We start from the raw sequence: 18,509 nt of genomic DNA, 5'->3' as shown, positions 1-18,509 counted from the left end.
TTAGAAAATAAAGATGGTTGAAATAGATTTTGAGGTCGTGGACAATACGTTCGCAAATGAAAAAAAAAATAGATGAGGTTTTTACCATTTGGTTGTAAAATTAACGAAAAACTAAATAATTAATATATGAATTTCACATAATAGGAAGGTAATTTAAATGATTTTAATCGAAACTACGTAGTTTTATCAAGTTCTATATCTAAACTTGTATACATGACAACCACATATTCACCAAACCCATATATATATATATATATATATATATATATATATATATATATATATATATATATATATATATATAGTAATGATAAAATGAGAACACCAATGCCAATAGGTAAATAGGTAAATTTGCAATTCCTATTATGCCCTTCTGGCCATTTAAAAGTTACACTTTAATGCCAGTAGTTTTAGAATTTTTCATAAATCGTCCGTTTAATAATAACCTTAGATCTAAACATTTAAATGGTCTAGATCTGTTCTCACATTCTCAACCTATGATGATGACTGATAATTGGAGTTTTTGAAAACTATGATGATGACTGATAATTGGAGTTTTTGACATATGTGACATGTGTTTTAGTATAAATGAAAATGAAAATTTGTTTAAAAATTTACGTCATTACATCAGTCTGATGACTGAGCGGACACAACATGCTTGTTTGTATATCATATGTGTTTTGTGTGGTGGTACTTTGGGAGAACACTAAGCTTTGGCTTACCGTTCCAGTTTATTGTTTCAGGTACTTTTGAAGATCACGAGAAAGCGAAGGCGTGATCGTGCACATTCCTTCGGGTTTTTGTTATTTGGATTTTGGGATACTTTGATGTTTGATAAACAATTTTGAAACAATGTTTTTGTAAACAATGATAGATTTTTGTTGTTTTTGAAAAATTAAAATTTATTGTGATTTTTGGGATGTTACAAGGATCGTCAGATTTTTAACAATGCGAAGCGGGATTTTGCTAAAGAATACAACTGGGATAAGCCGTAGTTTTTATGTATTAAATGAAGTTTTAATTTATATTTTTTGTCTAATATTAAGTCGTGTTTTAGTGTAGTATTTAGGAATTAAGTCGTGTTTTATATTTTTAATCGTAATTTATATTAGAAATTAATGTAACCTTTTTTTATTTAAATATTAAGTGTTTGTCTTAAAAAAAAAATTATGTACCATATTTAATTTATAACATTTACAAAAACGAATATATATATATATATATATATATATATATATATATATATATATATATATATATATATATATATAGAGAGAGAGAGAGAGAGAGAGAGAGAGAGAAAGTTAGGATCATATATAACCAACAAATAGTGTGTGAAAATATGACCAATTTTGGTCCAATCAATAGTTAGGGATAATTATAGAATTTTGCAATTAATTTATTTATTTTCATTAATTAAATAAGCAATATATATGGAATTGATAAAGTTACGTTTCAATTTATCAATTTTTCCAAATGTTCATCATATATGTTCTTGTATAACAATCTCACCGTAACTATTAAACAAAAACTCATAGAGGTAATCAACTAGAGAAAGGGAAAAAAAAAACATTTTCCATCTCCATGGATATTGATGCTGATTATTACAAAACTATGGGAAACAATGTATTTTTTTTTGATATGTTTACAACTAACGTTAGTTCTTTAAAGAATAAATGTTGATTTAAAAAAAAAAACTTTTTAAAATATGAGTTGAGGTTTCGATGTTGGAGTTTAATTGCATGTGATTAAGGTTCCAATGTTGGAGGCTACTTGTATTGGATTAGATTATTCTTAAAGAATGTATTTATTATTAGCACGTGTTGTAGGTTAAACTGAATTTGAATCTAACAAAACATATTCTTTAAGAATGTATTTATTTCTTTTACAACATACTGTATGCTTAATTGATTTTATGTGAAACTGAACACATTCTTTAAGAATATGTTTAGTTTTACCGTGTACACATTCTTAAGAATATATTTAGTTTTACCATGTACTCTAAGTTCAATTAATTTAGTGTGCAACCAAACACATTCTTTAAGAATTATTACATACTAATAATTTACTTTCTGTAAGAATAATCTATTATGTTTAGAATTTTTTTTCACAACAACAAGAATCAAATATTTTCATTTACATGCTTTAAATTTGCATGTTAGTGTTTGTTACTAATCGGAGGCTTAGGTAATTCACAGTCTTTAAGAATGCACCATACTCTTCAAGAATATTAAGACAATGATCTGAAGCACTTGGAGAAGATGATGAATAGTACTCTCTGAGAAAGAATCCTTATCATTATGTTTCAGAATGCACATTCTTTTCATATTCTTTTAGAATGACCATTATGTTGAAATTCATACCCAAAATGGCTTATTTACTATATGCTCTTTAAAATTATGATATATTGTTTAAAGTTTGATTATATGTAAAATGAATATTTCATATTCCTCAAGAATTCTCATTTGGTGTTATAGCTTTGTTTGTGTAGAATGAATATTTCATTTTCTTTAAGAATATGTTAGATAAGAGTCATGAATCATTCTTAAAGAATGAAATCAATTCCATGTATGAAACTAGTTTTATGGACTTGCGCTTCTTAAACAAAATGATGTAATTATCCATGCTTAATTTTGTAAAATAAGATAAATAAGTATTTAATAAAACTCCAATTAAATTATGCAATAAATAAATAGTTTTTCTTTTTTAAATATACGGTAATTGACTAAAATACTCTAATAATTTATTAAGTGCAATTATATAGTGCATGTTATCCCATGTTAATCATATGTACCCTCATATCATATCATTCATTTTTTTAATCCAATGGATAAGAAATAGTCATACATTCACACAATAATTGTAGTTCATATTTAATCCTAGCCATATATATATATATATATATATATATATATATATATATATATATATATATATATATATATATATATATATATATATATATATATATAGGCAAAAGTGAATATAAGGCTGTTAGGTATGTAAGCATACATATAGAACACATCAAAACTATGTAGTTTTGATTAAATCTTACATAATAATAGAAGATTATTCATGTTCGATCTACATTTTCTCCTAATTTTTCTCCAAGTCATTCGTCTCTTTCCTGCATTCACTCCACCTAATTGCGTCAGTTTTTTTTTTACTATATTTTTGTTAAATGTTTTCAAATGACCAAATACAACATAAATAAACATCTTCACGAAGTTAAACTGTGTGTATCTTCTTTCGTTTGAAATATTCTATTCATGAATAAATAACAAAACTATATTAACAATTTTTTAATATAAAATTGTTTTCAGACTTCATCATATTATTGTTTAAAATTGTTTTCAGACTTCATCATATTCTTGTTTCTTTATTGCTTTTTGTTGTGCTGCGAAGCAACTGTTTGTAGATATGAAAAATCATGATTCACAAAAAGTTGTTATAACTTCGATATACCCAGTTACATATGAAGACATATATATTAGAAAATAAAGATGGTTGAAATAGATTTTGAGGTCGTGGACAATACGTTCGCAAATGAAAAAAAAATAGATGAGATTTTTACCATTTGGTTGTAAAATTAACGAAAAACTAAATAATTAATATATGAATTTCACATAATAGGAAGGCAATTTAAATGATTTTAATCGAAACTACGTAGTTTTATCAAGTTCTATATCTAAACTTGTATACATGACAGCCACATATTCACCAAACCCATATATATATATATATATATATATATATATATATATATATATATATATATATATATATATATATATATATATATATATAGTAATGATAAAATGAGAACACCAATGCCAATAGGTAAATAGGTAAATTTGCAATTCCTATTATGCCCTTCTGGCCATTTAAAAGTTACACTTTAATGCCAGTAGTTTTAGAATTTTTCATAAATCGTCCGTTTAATAATAACCTTAGATCTAAACATTTAAATGGTCTAGATCTGTTCTCACATTCTCAACCTTTTAAATGTTCCCATTTTATCCTTTTCATATATAAACTTCAAATATGTCTTAAGTCCCATATAAGCACTTAAGAATACCCGTTACAAAATTATAGTGACAATCACTTATCCTTTTATTGATATCTACCAATCATGTGTTGGGAAGTTTAAGGTCTGTGGTGGAGATCTGGATACCAACTTGGATCGTGATATCACTTTCCGAACTGATATTTCTACCCTATGCCTGGGTTACAAGAAATTCAACCTAGGATAATCCAAGTGGACACTTACGTTTCTAGGCACAGAAGACATAAGCCAATATAACAGCGGATTCTGTGAAAGTATGATGAAACGAGAGCTTAAGATCGTAACCCTCTTCTGTAGAGGAAGAGTTGTTTATCTATTAAACACGACTAGGGTTTCATTAGGGTTGGGCTTAGTTGCTTTGGAAGCAAGTAATGTTAATCTAGATTTAATGAGGATTTAGGGTTACCAAAAACTAACGGGTTTCATTAGGGTTGGGCCGTCATTAGTTGCTTTGGACCTCGCTAGGGGCGCTGCCCCTAGACCCCGCCAAAGGGGCACTGCCCCCAGACCCCCGATTAATCGTCGAACCGACTTCTAATTCGATCTTATACATGCGTGCATTCCACACAACCCCGTACATATAATAGAGTACAAATTATGAAGCCCCTTAGCTCACATGTTAGTTCCAGTTACTTAAAATGACATGGTGACACTAATATCACCAACAATCCTCCCCCATTTTAGTGTAACCCTTGAACAAACATAACCTTTATCAAACAAACCAAACTAGTACATAATGAAAATATCGAAACAATTGAATTTCCACTTACTATCATACATTTGCAAATACTCGAGAATCAGGGTGTTCTAAGAATTGAACCCATCAAACCATTTGAATACCAGAAAGTAAAATACATACTAGTTTATTGAATTTCTAGCATAATACAACTTGACACTATTATAAAGCCATGTGTCCCAATCCTCTCATGATCATATCAAGGTTAACTCCACAACCTCTTGAAATGCGGCTACACTTCACAATCACGTAGGTAACTCCTTTCCATGTATCTGCACATACATTTATCAAAGGAATTATTAAGAAGTTAAACTTCAACCCGACTAACTTGCAGAACCGAACACATACCTGGGATGAATACTTCATGTGTTCCAATCTATAAGTATGAGCTTTCCACATTGAATTCAATTCCTAACATTATATTAGGAGGGAATTGGGTGTCTCATCATTATAGAATTAAATGGACTTTAATCCCATCCTGATTACAGACTTGTGCACTAAGTCTGTTATCAGACCTTTAGTCAAGTGATCTGCCAAATTTTGTTGCGATTTCACAAACTCAACCAAAATCACACCATTCATGATTAATTCTCTAATCATACTATGTCTAACACCTAGATGTCTAGACTTGCCATTTGCAACCAAGAGGTTTATAACCTGGAGGCAAATCAGACAACACCCATGTGTTGTTCTCAAGAATTGATGACATTTCATCATCAATTGCCTCCTTCCAAAAGGCGCTATCACGAGACTCCATGGCCTCTTGATAAGTCTCAGGATCATCTTCAATACTATAGCAATAAGAGTATTCAAGACTAATTTCATCCCTTGAACCTTCTACCAATTACAGTTGGAAGCTGGATCCGAAAATTTTCACAATATTGCCTCTTTTGCTTTTACGAAGCTCTTGTGGTTCTTGCACATTACCACCATCTCGACTTTCTGAATTTTGCTCTTTAAGAGAACCAAAAGTCAGATCCTTAGGCCTTTGAATCGATGAAAACCGCATCTCATCAAAAATTGCATCTCATGATTCGATAACAGTGTTAACCGAAATCGAATCATTAGGTTCTATTACATAAAACCTATATGCCTTGGAATGTTCAACATATCCAATGAATATGCAATCAATTCCACGTTCTCCAAAATTCTTATTTTTTGGCTTGGTGAGTTTTACAACTGCCCGACAGCCCCAAACCCGAAAATAACTCAAATCCGGATTTTTCTTGAACCAAAGTTCATATGGGACTATTTTGTTCATTTTATTTGGAACCCTATTCAATAGATAGCAGGCCGTTAACATGGCCTCTCCCCAAAATCCTTCACTCAATCACGAGTAAGATAACACCGACTTTACCATTTCCTTTAAAACTCGATTTTTGCGTTCAACAATACCATTCTGTTGAGGCGTGTAAGGTGTTGTGGTCTCATGAATGATACCCAATGATTGGAAGTATGTGGGATCCATATATTCACCTCCCCTATCAGTCCTGAGACATTTAACCGGAATGCCCAATTGCAATTCCACCTCAGTTTTGTATATTTTGAATTTATCTAAGGCTTCATCCTTAGAATGCAACAAATACACATAGCAAAACCAAGTGCAGTCATCAATAAAAGTGACCACATACTTTTTATTTCCCAAAGAAGGAGTGGAGTGAAAATCACATAGGTCACTGTGTACAAGTCCCAAAACAGCTGAATTTCTAGTAACACTAGGAAATGGTTGTTTTGTCACTTTTGTAAGCATGCATGTTTTACATTTATCAGATGTCATATCAAAGGCTGGAATTAATCCATCTTTTGACATCTCATGCATCCTTCTAAAGTTGACATGACCTAATCTTACATGCCAAAGCATAGGTTTATCAACATTAGAAGCAGAAGATACAAATGCAGAATTTTGAACAGGTAATAATTTGTCAACAATATTTAAACGAAACATTCTATTATTTAAATATCCAAAACCAACAAACATTCCACCCTTAGACAAAACAAACTTATCCGACTCAATAACTTGTTTAAAACCATCAGAATTCAAACAACTAGAGCTAACAAGATTCTTGCGAATCTTGGGAACAAACAAAACATCAAATAATCTAATTGTCTTTCTAGAAGTAAATTCAAGACACACGACACCTAAACCACAAATAGGAATAAAAGAATCATCTCCCATTTTTAGCACCGACCCATCTTCAAGCGGAGTTAATGTTTCAAACATCTGTTTATCCTTGCATACATGGTTCGTTGCTCCGGAGTCAATCCACCAAGCAACATCATCATCCTGCACATAGAATGATTCAGGGATAAATGAAACATAATAAACATAATTCTGATTAGAATTATCAAAGTTAGTCAAAAACTGACCTCCTTTAACTTGGGCCGAAGACCCGCTTACTTTCCCATTGGCTCCACTGTTTCCAGCACCATTGTTGCCCAAATTCACACGACAATCACGCTTGCAATGCCCAACTTGATTACACCTCCAACAAACCATATCCTTTCTCTTTTTGTTGGAGTTGCTTGAGACACATTCCTGCTTACTTTTGCCATGTCCTTTGTGGTTGTGGTTCCTTGGTTTGTTTTCAACCATATGAACCGAGGGCTGTCCAGGTTCAACTTTTCCTTTGGGGTTTTCAGATTTGTCACTTTCCTTCGCACGAAGAGATTCTTCAATACGAATGTGACTAGCAAGTTGAACCAATGACTGTTCCTCCTTTTGATGTTTCAAGTTATGTTTGAAGTCTTTCCAGGACGGAGGCAGTTTGTCAATGATAGTGGACACATCAATGGATTCATCCATGTTCATACGGTGCAGTTTAAACTGACCATATATGCCAAGGAGTTCATTGTACTGTTCAGTGACAGACCTTGAATCTTCCATCTTATAATTATTAAAGTCACTGACCAGAAACTTCTTTCTAGAAGCATCCTTAGTAATGTATTTCAGTTCAAGAGTGTCCCACAACTCCTTGGCACACAAGGCTTCACTATGGATATCAAATAAAGCATCAGACATACCGTTCAGAATGTGACCTTTGCAGATGTAGTCATCATTGTCCCACTTATGTCTCTTTCTTGTCTCTTTAGCCGTCTCAACAACACCTTCCTCAGGCTCTGCTGGTCTAGGAGTAGTCAGCACGTACGTTGCCTTGAGAGTAGTCAGCATGAAGTGCATCTTCTTCTTCCACCGCCTGAAGTCAACACCTTTGAACTTCTCCAGCTTTGCAAACTTAGTGGTCATCTCGCGGATTGAGTCACCCATCTCCAGAAACAGAAAATATCAGTTCGAATGTTGGGAAGTTTAGGGTTTGTGGTGGAGATCTGGATACCAACTTGGATCGTGATATCACTTTCCGAACTGATATTTCTACCCTATGCCTAGGTTACAAGAAATTCAGCCTAGGATAATCCAAGTGGACACTTACGTTTCTAGGCACAAAAGACGTAAGCCAATATGCTAGAGGATTCTGTGAAAGTATGATGAAACGAGAGCTTAAGATCGTAACCTTCTTCTGTAGAGGAAGAGCTGTTTATATATTAAACACGATTAGAGTTTCATTAGGGTTGGGCCGTCATTAGTTGCTTTGGAAGCAAGTAATGTTAATCCGAATTTAATGAGGATTTAGGGTTACCAAAAACTAACGGGTTTCATTAGGGTTGGGCCGTCATTAGTTGCCTTGGACCCCACTAGGGGCGCTGCCCCTAGACCCCGCCAAAGGGGCACTGGCCCTTTGGAAACCCCGGACCCGGGGGCGCTGCCCCCAGACCCCCAACTAGTCATCGAACCGGCTTCTAATTCGATCTTATACATGCGTGCACTCCACACAACCCCGTACATATAATAGAGTACAAATTATGAAGCCCCTTAACTCACATGTTAGTTCTAGTTACTTAAAATGACATGGTGACACTAAAATCACCAAAATCATGCTCCATATATACTAGATATATGGTTTAGTACTTTAGTACATAACATGACATACATGATGGATTTAAAGGAAGAGTCCAAAATAGCTTTATTCATGCGTCTTACCTCATCTGTTGTGGCGCTACATTGATACTTGCTCAAAATGGACCATGCTATATTGCAAGGTTCCAAAATTTGGAGCTTTGCATCTTGGATTGATTCAAGATTTCTTCAATGTTTGTACTTTGAATATGACCAATTTGTTGCTTAGATTTATCAATTCAAATTTTGATTCCTATGATATATGTTGCTCTTCCTTGATATGAAGTAGCAAAACATTTCCTAGACAGGATTTATATCCTACAAGGCAACATATCAAAACATTTCCTAGATGCTTGCTTGCTTCAATGAATGAATAAAATAACTTTGGATTCAAGAACCATAATGGTGCACCAAGTATACATCCTTGTTAGAGTGACCATTCAACAATGTGTTTGAAATCCACTTTCCATGACTCATACTCATATAATGTAGTTATGGTGACGAGTATTCTGATAACTTTAATGTTTGTGACTGAAAGAAGGTTTTCATTTCTCCTCATTTCTAAATCAAACATGATATAATGGAAACAATAAGAATCAGCTAAATGTACAACAAAGTACAAAATCTTACACTTGTTTTAACCTACCAAGTTCCTAACTTTTTTGAGCACATAAAACTCACGCACCAACATATCCCAAAAGACACTTGAACTCACAACCTATTGTAGAACTTACGTGGCACTATAAAATCTCTCTCTCTCTCTCTCTCTCTCAATGTGATTTTATGATCAAAAACCGTATTTCCTTTTAACTTCTTCACATCTCACTTTCAGGTTTCACTGGTGGCTCCTCTTTCTGCTGTTGTGAAGCAACTGCTTTCAGCTGCTCTTCTGTGATCTTCAACAGCTCTTCACTCGTATACACTCTGCTTGAAGGAGACCCGTTTGCTGAATCAAGTGTTCAGTTACAGTCAAATGTCTAAAATACCCTCGTCTAAATTCTAACAACCAGAATATCAAGAAAAAAGAAACAGGGTCTTACTAGTGTCGACTGTAGGCTGAGAATCCTCCTCCATGGTGACAGCCGGAGTTGCTGTTGTGTCACCAGAATCTTCCAGACTGACATCTGGGGTGGTTGTGGCTGTTGCCTGAGGATCTTCTGGGGTAGTTGTGGTTGCCGGAGAATCATCATCGGTGGTGTTGGTGGTGGCAGGTGGTGTTGCTGTTAACTGAGAATTCTGAAGGGTATCGGGAGGAATTTGGGTCTGTGTGGTGGAAGTGTAATTTCCTTGTAAAGGATTTTTAAGCTCATCAAGGCCAATTTCCTTTTCAAGGGTGCTCTTGAATTCCCGTGAAACTTCCTATTTTGAAGTAAGTTGTGCATTTCAAACATTCAATCAGTATCGGATTCTTATTCTTCAAGTTGCGATAAGTAATCAGTTTGAAACCATACATTCAAACACGCATTACCTGTAATTCCCTGATTGTTGGTTGAAACGAACGCAGAGTTTTTCCCAAAGTTTTAGCAACCTGCAGTTTAGGTTGTTATAATTTCAAGAAAACATGGTATTGACACAAAGATAACATCCTAAAAGAGATAATAAAACAGAAAAAGATTACAAAATGAAGTTTTTGGGATATACACTCACCTCAGCAAGACCTTTAGGGCCAAAAACCAACAAAGCCACAACTCCAATCACTAAAGCTTCAGGAGCTCCAACTCCAAATAAAGATGCAAAAACGCCCTTCCCTTTACATTTCTTTCTCTTTTCTGCAACCACCAAAACAACCCAATCATTCAAGCCTCGAATCGATGTGAAAGTTGTCCAATTTTCATGGTGAATTTTATCAGTAATGCATACAACACGATGTAGATGATGAATTGGCAACGAATCTGATACAAGTTTACCTTTGACATATACTAGCATTAACATCTAAAAGATATACCTAATTTCAAGGATTGAAGTGAGATTGATAACCCATTTGTCCTGAGGCCATTCCAAGAAGAAAATGGAGTTGAACCAATATGAGGAACCCACGTTAAAGAACGAACGGTTGGGGAGAGAGAAGCATAAATGGGGGGTTTTCTAAAAAATTTGGGTGATATTGAAGATGACGATGAAGGGTGAGATAAATATGGAGGATTGAAGATCGCGGAAGCCATGATGGTGGTGTGGTGATTTGTAGATTAAAAGGTGAATCGATCTGAGATTGAATTTAGGGAAAAATCGGAAATCTTGGAAAGAAGGGCGATTGGAATTGGTTCGGATGTTGGGCCCAACATAATCCTGGTTTCATGTGATTGTGGACTTGTGGTAGTTGTCTATCAAGCAATTTAGGACTCGTTCGCCTATTCCAAAAAGATCGGATACGTTTTTCTATTTTCTACTGGAATGCATAAATCTACACAATCAAACTTTATAAAGGCGCAAACTATGTAAAGTAAGGTGTTATTTGTTTTTTTTTTTTTTTTGGATTATTTCTGTAAGTCTCTACAGCAAAAGAGGTGAACCAAACATATGTAGTCTGCAATAAAAAGTTTGTTTGTTTTTTAACGTTTGCATAAATTGAATTTTAAATAAACTGATTTTACAAACTTAAAATAGATTTTGAACATCAAAATTTAAATAATCTTAGTCATACAACTTTGAAATAAAATTCATGCAACCAAATTAGTCTTACAATAACAATTTTAGTTTTACAATAACAATTTCATTTAAAATAATTTATTTCATATTTTGCATTAACCGCTCAACAATTTCATCATGTAACTGAGTCACATATTCACGGTACGCTGCAGTACCATGTGTTGGAACCTCGTCTTCATCATCATCAACGGACGCATTGTTATTTCGAAACGTGACATTGGGTTCATCGTATCGTACGGAATACTCATCACTCAATTATTCTTTCTTTATAAAATTATGAAACGTGAAACATACAATGGTAATGTTTCTTTATGTAACAAACGAGAATGATGTCATCCTCTTAAATATAGGGAATCGTGCTTTCAAGACGCCAAAAGCACGCTCAATAACATTTCGAATTTTTACATGTGCATGGTTAAATTTTTAGTTATTGGTTAATGCAATCTTTGGCGAAAATCTCCAAGTCAATGTCTCACATTACGATACGAGGCCATAAATCCTCGAGTGTATGCATACACGACATCACAAAGATAACATTTTTCTGTAAAAATGCAAAACATTAATCAATTTTCAAACTAAGATAAAAATATTAAAAAAAAAAAAAACATAAGCTTACCTGGAAACAGGAATGGTTCATGTGGATCGGCCAATGTTTCTGATAATATTCTAGAATCATGTGCTACCATTTCCCAACCGGTCACAACAAACGTAAAAATCATGTTGAAGTCACAAATTACGAATACGTTTTGGTAACAATTGCACTTTCCTACCTCCATATAAATCTTGTTTCTTAGCAAGGACAACATCATGTATCAAAGTTTCATCAAGTGCACCAAACGCTCTTTTGAAAACCTGTCGTAGCCTCTTATTATGTTCCAAAATGTCGGAATTCAGATTAAAAGAAGTTTGTACTATAATGTCTTTTGCCAAACGCATCATTTTTTCCAGCACCTCATGAAAAAAATTATGAATTAGTTGCTTTGAGTGTTGAAATCTCTGCTTGATAATCATGTAACGTTGATTATGATCGAATATCATAAAAAACTGTTGGAACTTGAAAGTGAATCTCTAGCAATCAGGAGAATGTGAAGATCCGAAGTCAGTCTTGAGTCCGAGATGTGAAGTGGTACGAGATAAGCTTTTGGTACGATGTACCTCATTTCCTATATAAGGAGTGTTTTGAATGACAAGTATAATAACGGGTTGTTCTTCCAAAGATAGCTAAAACTTCATTTAATTCACTTTCACTTTTATCTCACATCAAAATCTTTCACTACATTCTCATTGTTCATTTATTGTCTTTACATTTATTATACTCAAAGTTTCTTCATTAAACACTTGTGTACTCTGTTGAACATTTACTTCAAGTCTTGATTGGTATTACCAGACTTGACTGAAACACCAATTAAGAGCAAACATCGATCTTTTGATTAACTCAAGGTTTGAGTTTTCAAACCTTGTCCTTGCGCATCGTTCTTTGAACTCACAATTGGTATCAGAGCTCGAGTGATTGTCCTTTGAATCAATAAGAACAGATTATAGTTGATTTGAAATTACCTTGGTATTTCGATCAATTATGTGTTCATGATAAAAGTTCTTTTATATACCACTTCTGCTCTTATATCAAAGATTCAATGGCTGCTCCTAATTCTCAACAAATGTACTCGATGCAAATAACAAATAGCATGGGTTGCCTTTCTCGTGCCCCATTGCTAGCTGTTGAAGAGTATGATCACTAGAAAGTCAGAATGGAAATGTTTTTACTTGGAAAAGAAAAAGATGAAGCTATCTGGAGATCTGTTAAAGAAGGTCCTAATGTTCTTGTGAGACAAACTGTGAGAGATGCTGCTGCAAGTCTCATGGGACAGGATGAACAGCATCAAGCACCTCTTACTGTTGATGACATCAAAAAATTGCATGCAGCTCAAGTTGCATTTTCCGAAGTGGTGTTTGATGTTCCTCCTCCCCTCTTTGAGCACATCAAGTTGTGAAAATCTGCTCTCAAGACATTTGGGACACTCTCCAAGACCTGTTCGAGGGATCAGAAAACATGAAAGATAAGCGGTTGATTTCCATTGTTAACGAGTTCGATACTTTCACCAGAACTCCAGGTGAATCAGTTGCCTCAAACTCTAACTGATACATAATCGTCGTCAACAACACGCCAACTCATGGGATTGTCTGAACTCCTATAGAATACAATCTCAAGTTTATTAACACTATCGGAAAGGGATGGGGAAATGTGAAGTCTTGTCTACAGAGTAATGGATCTCTGAAGAAGCTTAAGCTCTACCAACTGTTCGATGAGCTTCAAGGTCATGAATCAATTATATTGCACAAACCCTAAGAGAACTCTTAGGAGGTCCTCTAGCTCTTGTCAGTTCATATAAACCTCAAGCTCCAAACCTCTCTGTCTCAGACCCTTTCAAAGCAGTTATCCCATCTATCCACCTATTCAACCCTCTCCACCAACTCTTGCCAGCTCAAACTATCAGTTTGATGGAAACCTCGATCCTGAAGATATAGACTCCGAACTATGTTTTCAACAAGAGTTTGTTTTGCTCTCCATGAAATATAAGCGACCTTTCAATCCAACTCACAAAACATACCAAAACCATTTCCAAGATCCTTATCAAAGTAATGCCCAACCATACCCTAAACCTTTCGAAAATCCACCTGCTTACAAGCCAAACATTCCAACTCAAACTCACACCTCAGAATCTCACGAGACTCCGATGTCAGACAAACCAAAAATTGTTTGTCACAAGTGTGGTCATGCGAACCACTTTGCCAAAGACTGCTTGGCAGAATCTCCACAAAAACCAAAGATTAAGGACTCTGCATATTATGCACGTCGAGCTCAAGAGATGGCTGCTAGTGAGAAAGCTTTTGTTATCACTATGACGAGAGATGTAGTAGGATATTGGTTATCTGGAGATGAAGGTGACATAGGTACTGGAAGAAACATGTGTCTTATGGCTAGAAAAACCATCGAATGCGATGAAGGCTACTGGTCATCTGGCTCAAGGGAAGATAATGATGATGCCGAACCAAACTACTGTTACATGGCAACCAAGACCCACCAGGTAGAAGCATCGTTTAACAGGTATAATCTATGATTTCTGATAATAATTTTGATTTATCTCTTTGTGAACCATATCTAACCCAAATGTAATTAGATATGAACATTATTTACAAAACCCATGAGTCATCCATAGAAGCCATTGAGAAGATGAATAGTGAATTAAGTCGTCTTAGATTACGTTTTGAGGAAAAGAAGCTTAAAATAGAGTCTTTAGAACATGAACTTGTAATGTCAAAAGATGAATGTATCATTCTTAAAGAAAAATATGAAATAACTTATTCTGAAAGAAATGTTTTGATTTCTGATAACAAACGTCTGAATGACAAAATAGATGTGCCTTACACAATTCCATAGACATTCTTGAAGCAAATGAAAGGATGACTCACAATTTTCGTCATCCTTGGTCTGAAGCACCTAGTCTTGGAAGTGAGTTTTCAAAACCTATTGCTCGTTCCTAGAAGAAGTTACAAAATCTAGCTTTTATGGGAGACATTCCGAACCTCAAACATTCGGACACCCCTATCTCACCATTGTCACCCCTTCATAACACCATGGACAGTTTTTCTTCTCTGATTCCTGAGTTCCAACCAATAGTTGTCAAGTGTCCTGATTCCAAATCTCTTCTGCCTCTGAGACCTGAATCAGATCTCAAATTTTTTTCCCAACATGTCCAACAATGTAGTTCACACTCTGAACCACAATCCTCCCCAACAATTTCCATGTTGAGGAAATTATTCCGGAGACAACTGGACCTGACTCTGAAAAGTCAAACTTTGTTTGGGCATCCTTAGATGATGACGTTGATGTAGAAACCATAAGTGATAATTCATCCGATTCATATGTTTCAAATTCTCAAGTGATTTCCAAGACCACGTTAGTGCCAATCAAACCCAAGTTTAACAACACATCCATTGTCCAAACTTCCAAGTCAACATATGACTCTAGGAAGAAACATTCGTTGAATAGAAGAGATGTCGTTGATCCTAAGGTAAAAGCCAAAAATGCTCTCAAAAAGGAAATTAGGTCTAGACAGAAATCCAAATTCATTGAGAACTCTATTAAGAAATCATCTCGGAACCTAGGAACCATAAAACACCTGCGCTTGTTAAAATCTTCAAAAGGCCATCAATCCTTCATAGTCCGGTTGTTCAAAAAAAAGTTGTTAGTCTCATTCCAATAAAGACTCTTGAGATTTGTCCCATAAGAAATAACTCTCCTCAGACTGTTTCCTTTGTTTCCATTGCTAAATCTGATGGTACAATTTTTAAACATCAACATCTTTCAAAACCAAGTGCACCATCAAAAGCAATAAACAAAGAAAGTTTGGTCAAATGCATTGTCACTCAAACTTTTTCAAAGATTTCAAAACAAAAATTTGAGCGGAAAGTTAAAAGTGTTGAAAAAGATTTTGCAACCTCATGTAACACCGAAATTCCTACAGCCTCAAAAACAAATGGTCCGAGAAAAGATGTTCCGAAACAACCTGCTGTTGAATATGATTTATGGATTAACAAAAATACCTTAGCAGTTTGCTTCTTTCCCAAAGGATCTCGGAACAAGCCTTCCGAGATACATGTTTCTCAAAAGTCACTACCAAAGTCCAAAGTCCATGCCCAAGTCCCGAAACCTAACTCGGAGCCTAAAAACTCCAAACTTCACTAATCCTTGCAGACACTCTGTGATTCAGAACAAGATACAATATGGTATATTGATAGTGCTTGCTCCATGCACATGACGGGCAGAAAGACTTTCTGCGAGATCTCAAACTTTCACCTAATGTTGGCTATGTGACGTATGACAACAACTCTAACTCTCAAATCCAAGGTTATGGCATCCTCACAAATGGAAACTTCTCTATATCAAATGTAGCATGTGTAGCTAATCTGAAGCATAATCTAATCAGTGTGGCTCAACTTACTAATGCAAATCGACAAGTTGAATTATGCAAGAAACACAGCAATGTCATGTCCGAAGACTGGAAAGAATGTCTGATCAAGTTAAATCGCAATAAGAACATGTATCCTCTTGACATCAACATGATCGTTGGCAAGCCCCAACTTTGTCTTCTCTCAAAGGTGTTTATTGATGTCAGTTGGTTGTGGCATCGAAGGCTTGCTCACTTGAACTTTTGTTATATGAACAATCTTGTTTCCGGAGAAATGGTCAGAGGTTTGCCTAAGTTCGAAAACGATCATCTATGTGCTGCCTGTGAATGTAGGAAGCAATCAATGAAAGGTCATCCTGTCATCATTGAAAAATCAATCTTGGAACCATTAGAACTGCTTCATATAGATCTATGTAGACCCTCCACTGTAGAGAGTTTGCATCACAAGAAATGCATTATTGTGGTTGTAGATGATTTTACAAGGTTCACCTGGGTCTTCTTCATTAGGCTCAAGTCAGAAATAGCCTCAGAACTTATTGAATTTATCAAAGGAATTGAAGTTCTCGTCAAAATGCCCGTGCGGCGAATCCGAAGTGATAATGGTGCGAAATTTACCAACACCACTATTGAGAAATTCCTCACCGACAAAGGTATTGATCACAACTTCTCAGCTCCTTACACTCCACAACAAAATGATGTAGTCGAAAGACGCAATAGAACACTAGTTGAATCTACTCGATCCATGCTTAACTTTGCTAATATTCCTTTCTATATGTGGGCTGAAGCCGTGTTAACAACTTGCTTCACTCAGGATTGGAGTATCATCAATCGACGCCTCAATATGACACCGTACGAAGCCACGAGCGGTCGTAAGCCGAGTATCTCTTTCCTTCATGTTTTCGGATGTAGATGTTTCATCAAAAACAACCGTGATCAACTTAGAAACTTTCAACCCAAAGCCGATGAAGCAATCTTTGTTGGATACTCAGCCAAATCAAAATCTTACTGAGTTCTGAATCGTCAAACTCGTGTTCTTGAAGAAAAATTTGATGTCACCTTTGATGACAACTATAGTTGGAATTCTGGCCCAACTCATATTACAACACACATCATGGAGTCTGATGCTCTAGCCCCAGGATATCCGAACTCACAAACAATTTATGAAGTTGACTTTGAAACCATGCTCGGACCTTCATAAATAGCTCTTGATTCGGAATCTCGAACAAGACAAACCTCATCAACTAAAGCTCCTGCTTTTCAAAATGTTTTAGGTCCGACACCCAGTTTTTCTCCATTTGATTCCGAACCGTTTCAATCTTCTCAGGTTGAGAGGGAGAATGGTCAACCCTCCCTTGAATCAAATGTGGATGGATTCGAAGATGCAGTGGACCAATATGTTGAATTTGATTCCACTCCGATCAACAACGACGATGATGCAAATTTCTTTGATTTCCCACCTGAGGACGACGTAAATGTGTCTGGTTCAGAAGTTCAGGGGGAGCATCATCTACTTCAAATTATTCAGGGGGAGCAACATAACCCCATCGTTGATATCAGATCTTCTGCCGCACAAGAGCTTCCGAGATTACACGTCTGGACCAAAGATCACCCTCTGAACCAAGTGATTGGAAACCTAAACGTCGACGTTCAAACTCCTTCTACCACAAATATTCAAAAAAATGTCATTTCTCGGCATTTATCTCAATGGTTGAACCCAAATCCATCAAGGAAGCATTAGAACATGCTGACTAGATTACAACCATGCAGGAAGAGTTGATAGAATTTAATCGAAATGAAGTATGGACTCGCGTTTCTCCTCCTCAGTATCATCCCATTTTTGGTACGAGATAGGTGTTCCGAAACAAGATAGACGACGCTAGAGTTATCATTAGAAACAAAGCAAGATTGGTGGCCAAAGGACTTACACAGATCGAAGGGTTTGACTATGATGAGACCTTTGCACTTGTTGCCTGTCTTGAAGCTATCAGAATATTTCTTGCTTATGCAGCTCACAAAGGCTTTAAGGTTTACTAAATGGACATCAAAAGTTCCTTTCTTAATGGTGAACTGGATACTGAAGTATATCTCCAACAGCCTCCCGGTTTTGTCAATCCATCTTATCCGAACTACTGGTACAAA

The 18,509-nt window shown here is 35.3% G+C and overlaps 1 protein-coding gene across 1 annotated transcript; it reads right to left on the bottom strand.

Moving 5' to 3' along the window:
• Positions 1 to 9,332: 9,332 nt before the first annotated feature.
• On the bottom strand, positions 9,333 to 11,088 carry LOC145074362 (sec-independent protein translocase protein TATB, chloroplastic-like). Its single transcript, XM_079020757.1, has 5 exons — positions 10,700 to 11,088; positions 10,402 to 10,523; positions 10,223 to 10,282; positions 9,795 to 10,113; positions 9,333 to 9,700 (listed from the first exon to the last, which is right to left on the bottom strand). Exons 1-5 carry the CDS (start codon positions 10,914 to 10,916, stop codon positions 9,570 to 9,572), a joined length of 849 nt encoding a protein of 282 aa, XP_078876883.1. The 5' UTR covers positions 10,917 to 11,088; the 3' UTR covers positions 9,333 to 9,569.
• Positions 11,089 to 18,509: the final 7,421 nt, after the last annotated feature.

The sequence above is a fragment of the Lactuca serriola genome, chromosome 9, assembly GCF_051521515.1.
Source record: "Lactuca serriola cultivar US96UC23 chromosome 9, Lser_US96UC23_V15, whole genome shotgun sequence".
NCBI classification, from domain to species: Eukaryota; Viridiplantae; Streptophyta; class Magnoliopsida; order Asterales; family Asteraceae; genus Lactuca; species Lactuca serriola.
Note: the sequence above shows the minus strand (reverse complement) of the source record. Positions and strands in the feature narration are given on the sequence as shown.

What these genes read in the sequence shown, in the direction of transcription:
- LOC145074362 (XM_079020757.1), bottom strand. Translation starts at nt 10,916, where the DNA reads ATGGCTTCCGCGATCTTCAATCCTCCATATTTATCTCACCCTTCATCG. An exon ending in CAACAATCAGGGAATTACAG is followed by an intron (nt 10,114 to 10,222) that starts GTAATGCGTGTT and finishes ACTTCAAAATAG; the next exon opens with GAAGTTTCACGGGAATTCAA. An exon ending in TCAGCCTACAGTCGACACTA is followed by an intron (nt 9,701 to 9,794) that starts GTAAGACCCTGT and finishes CACTTGATTCAG; the next exon opens with CAAACGGGTCTCCTTCAAGC.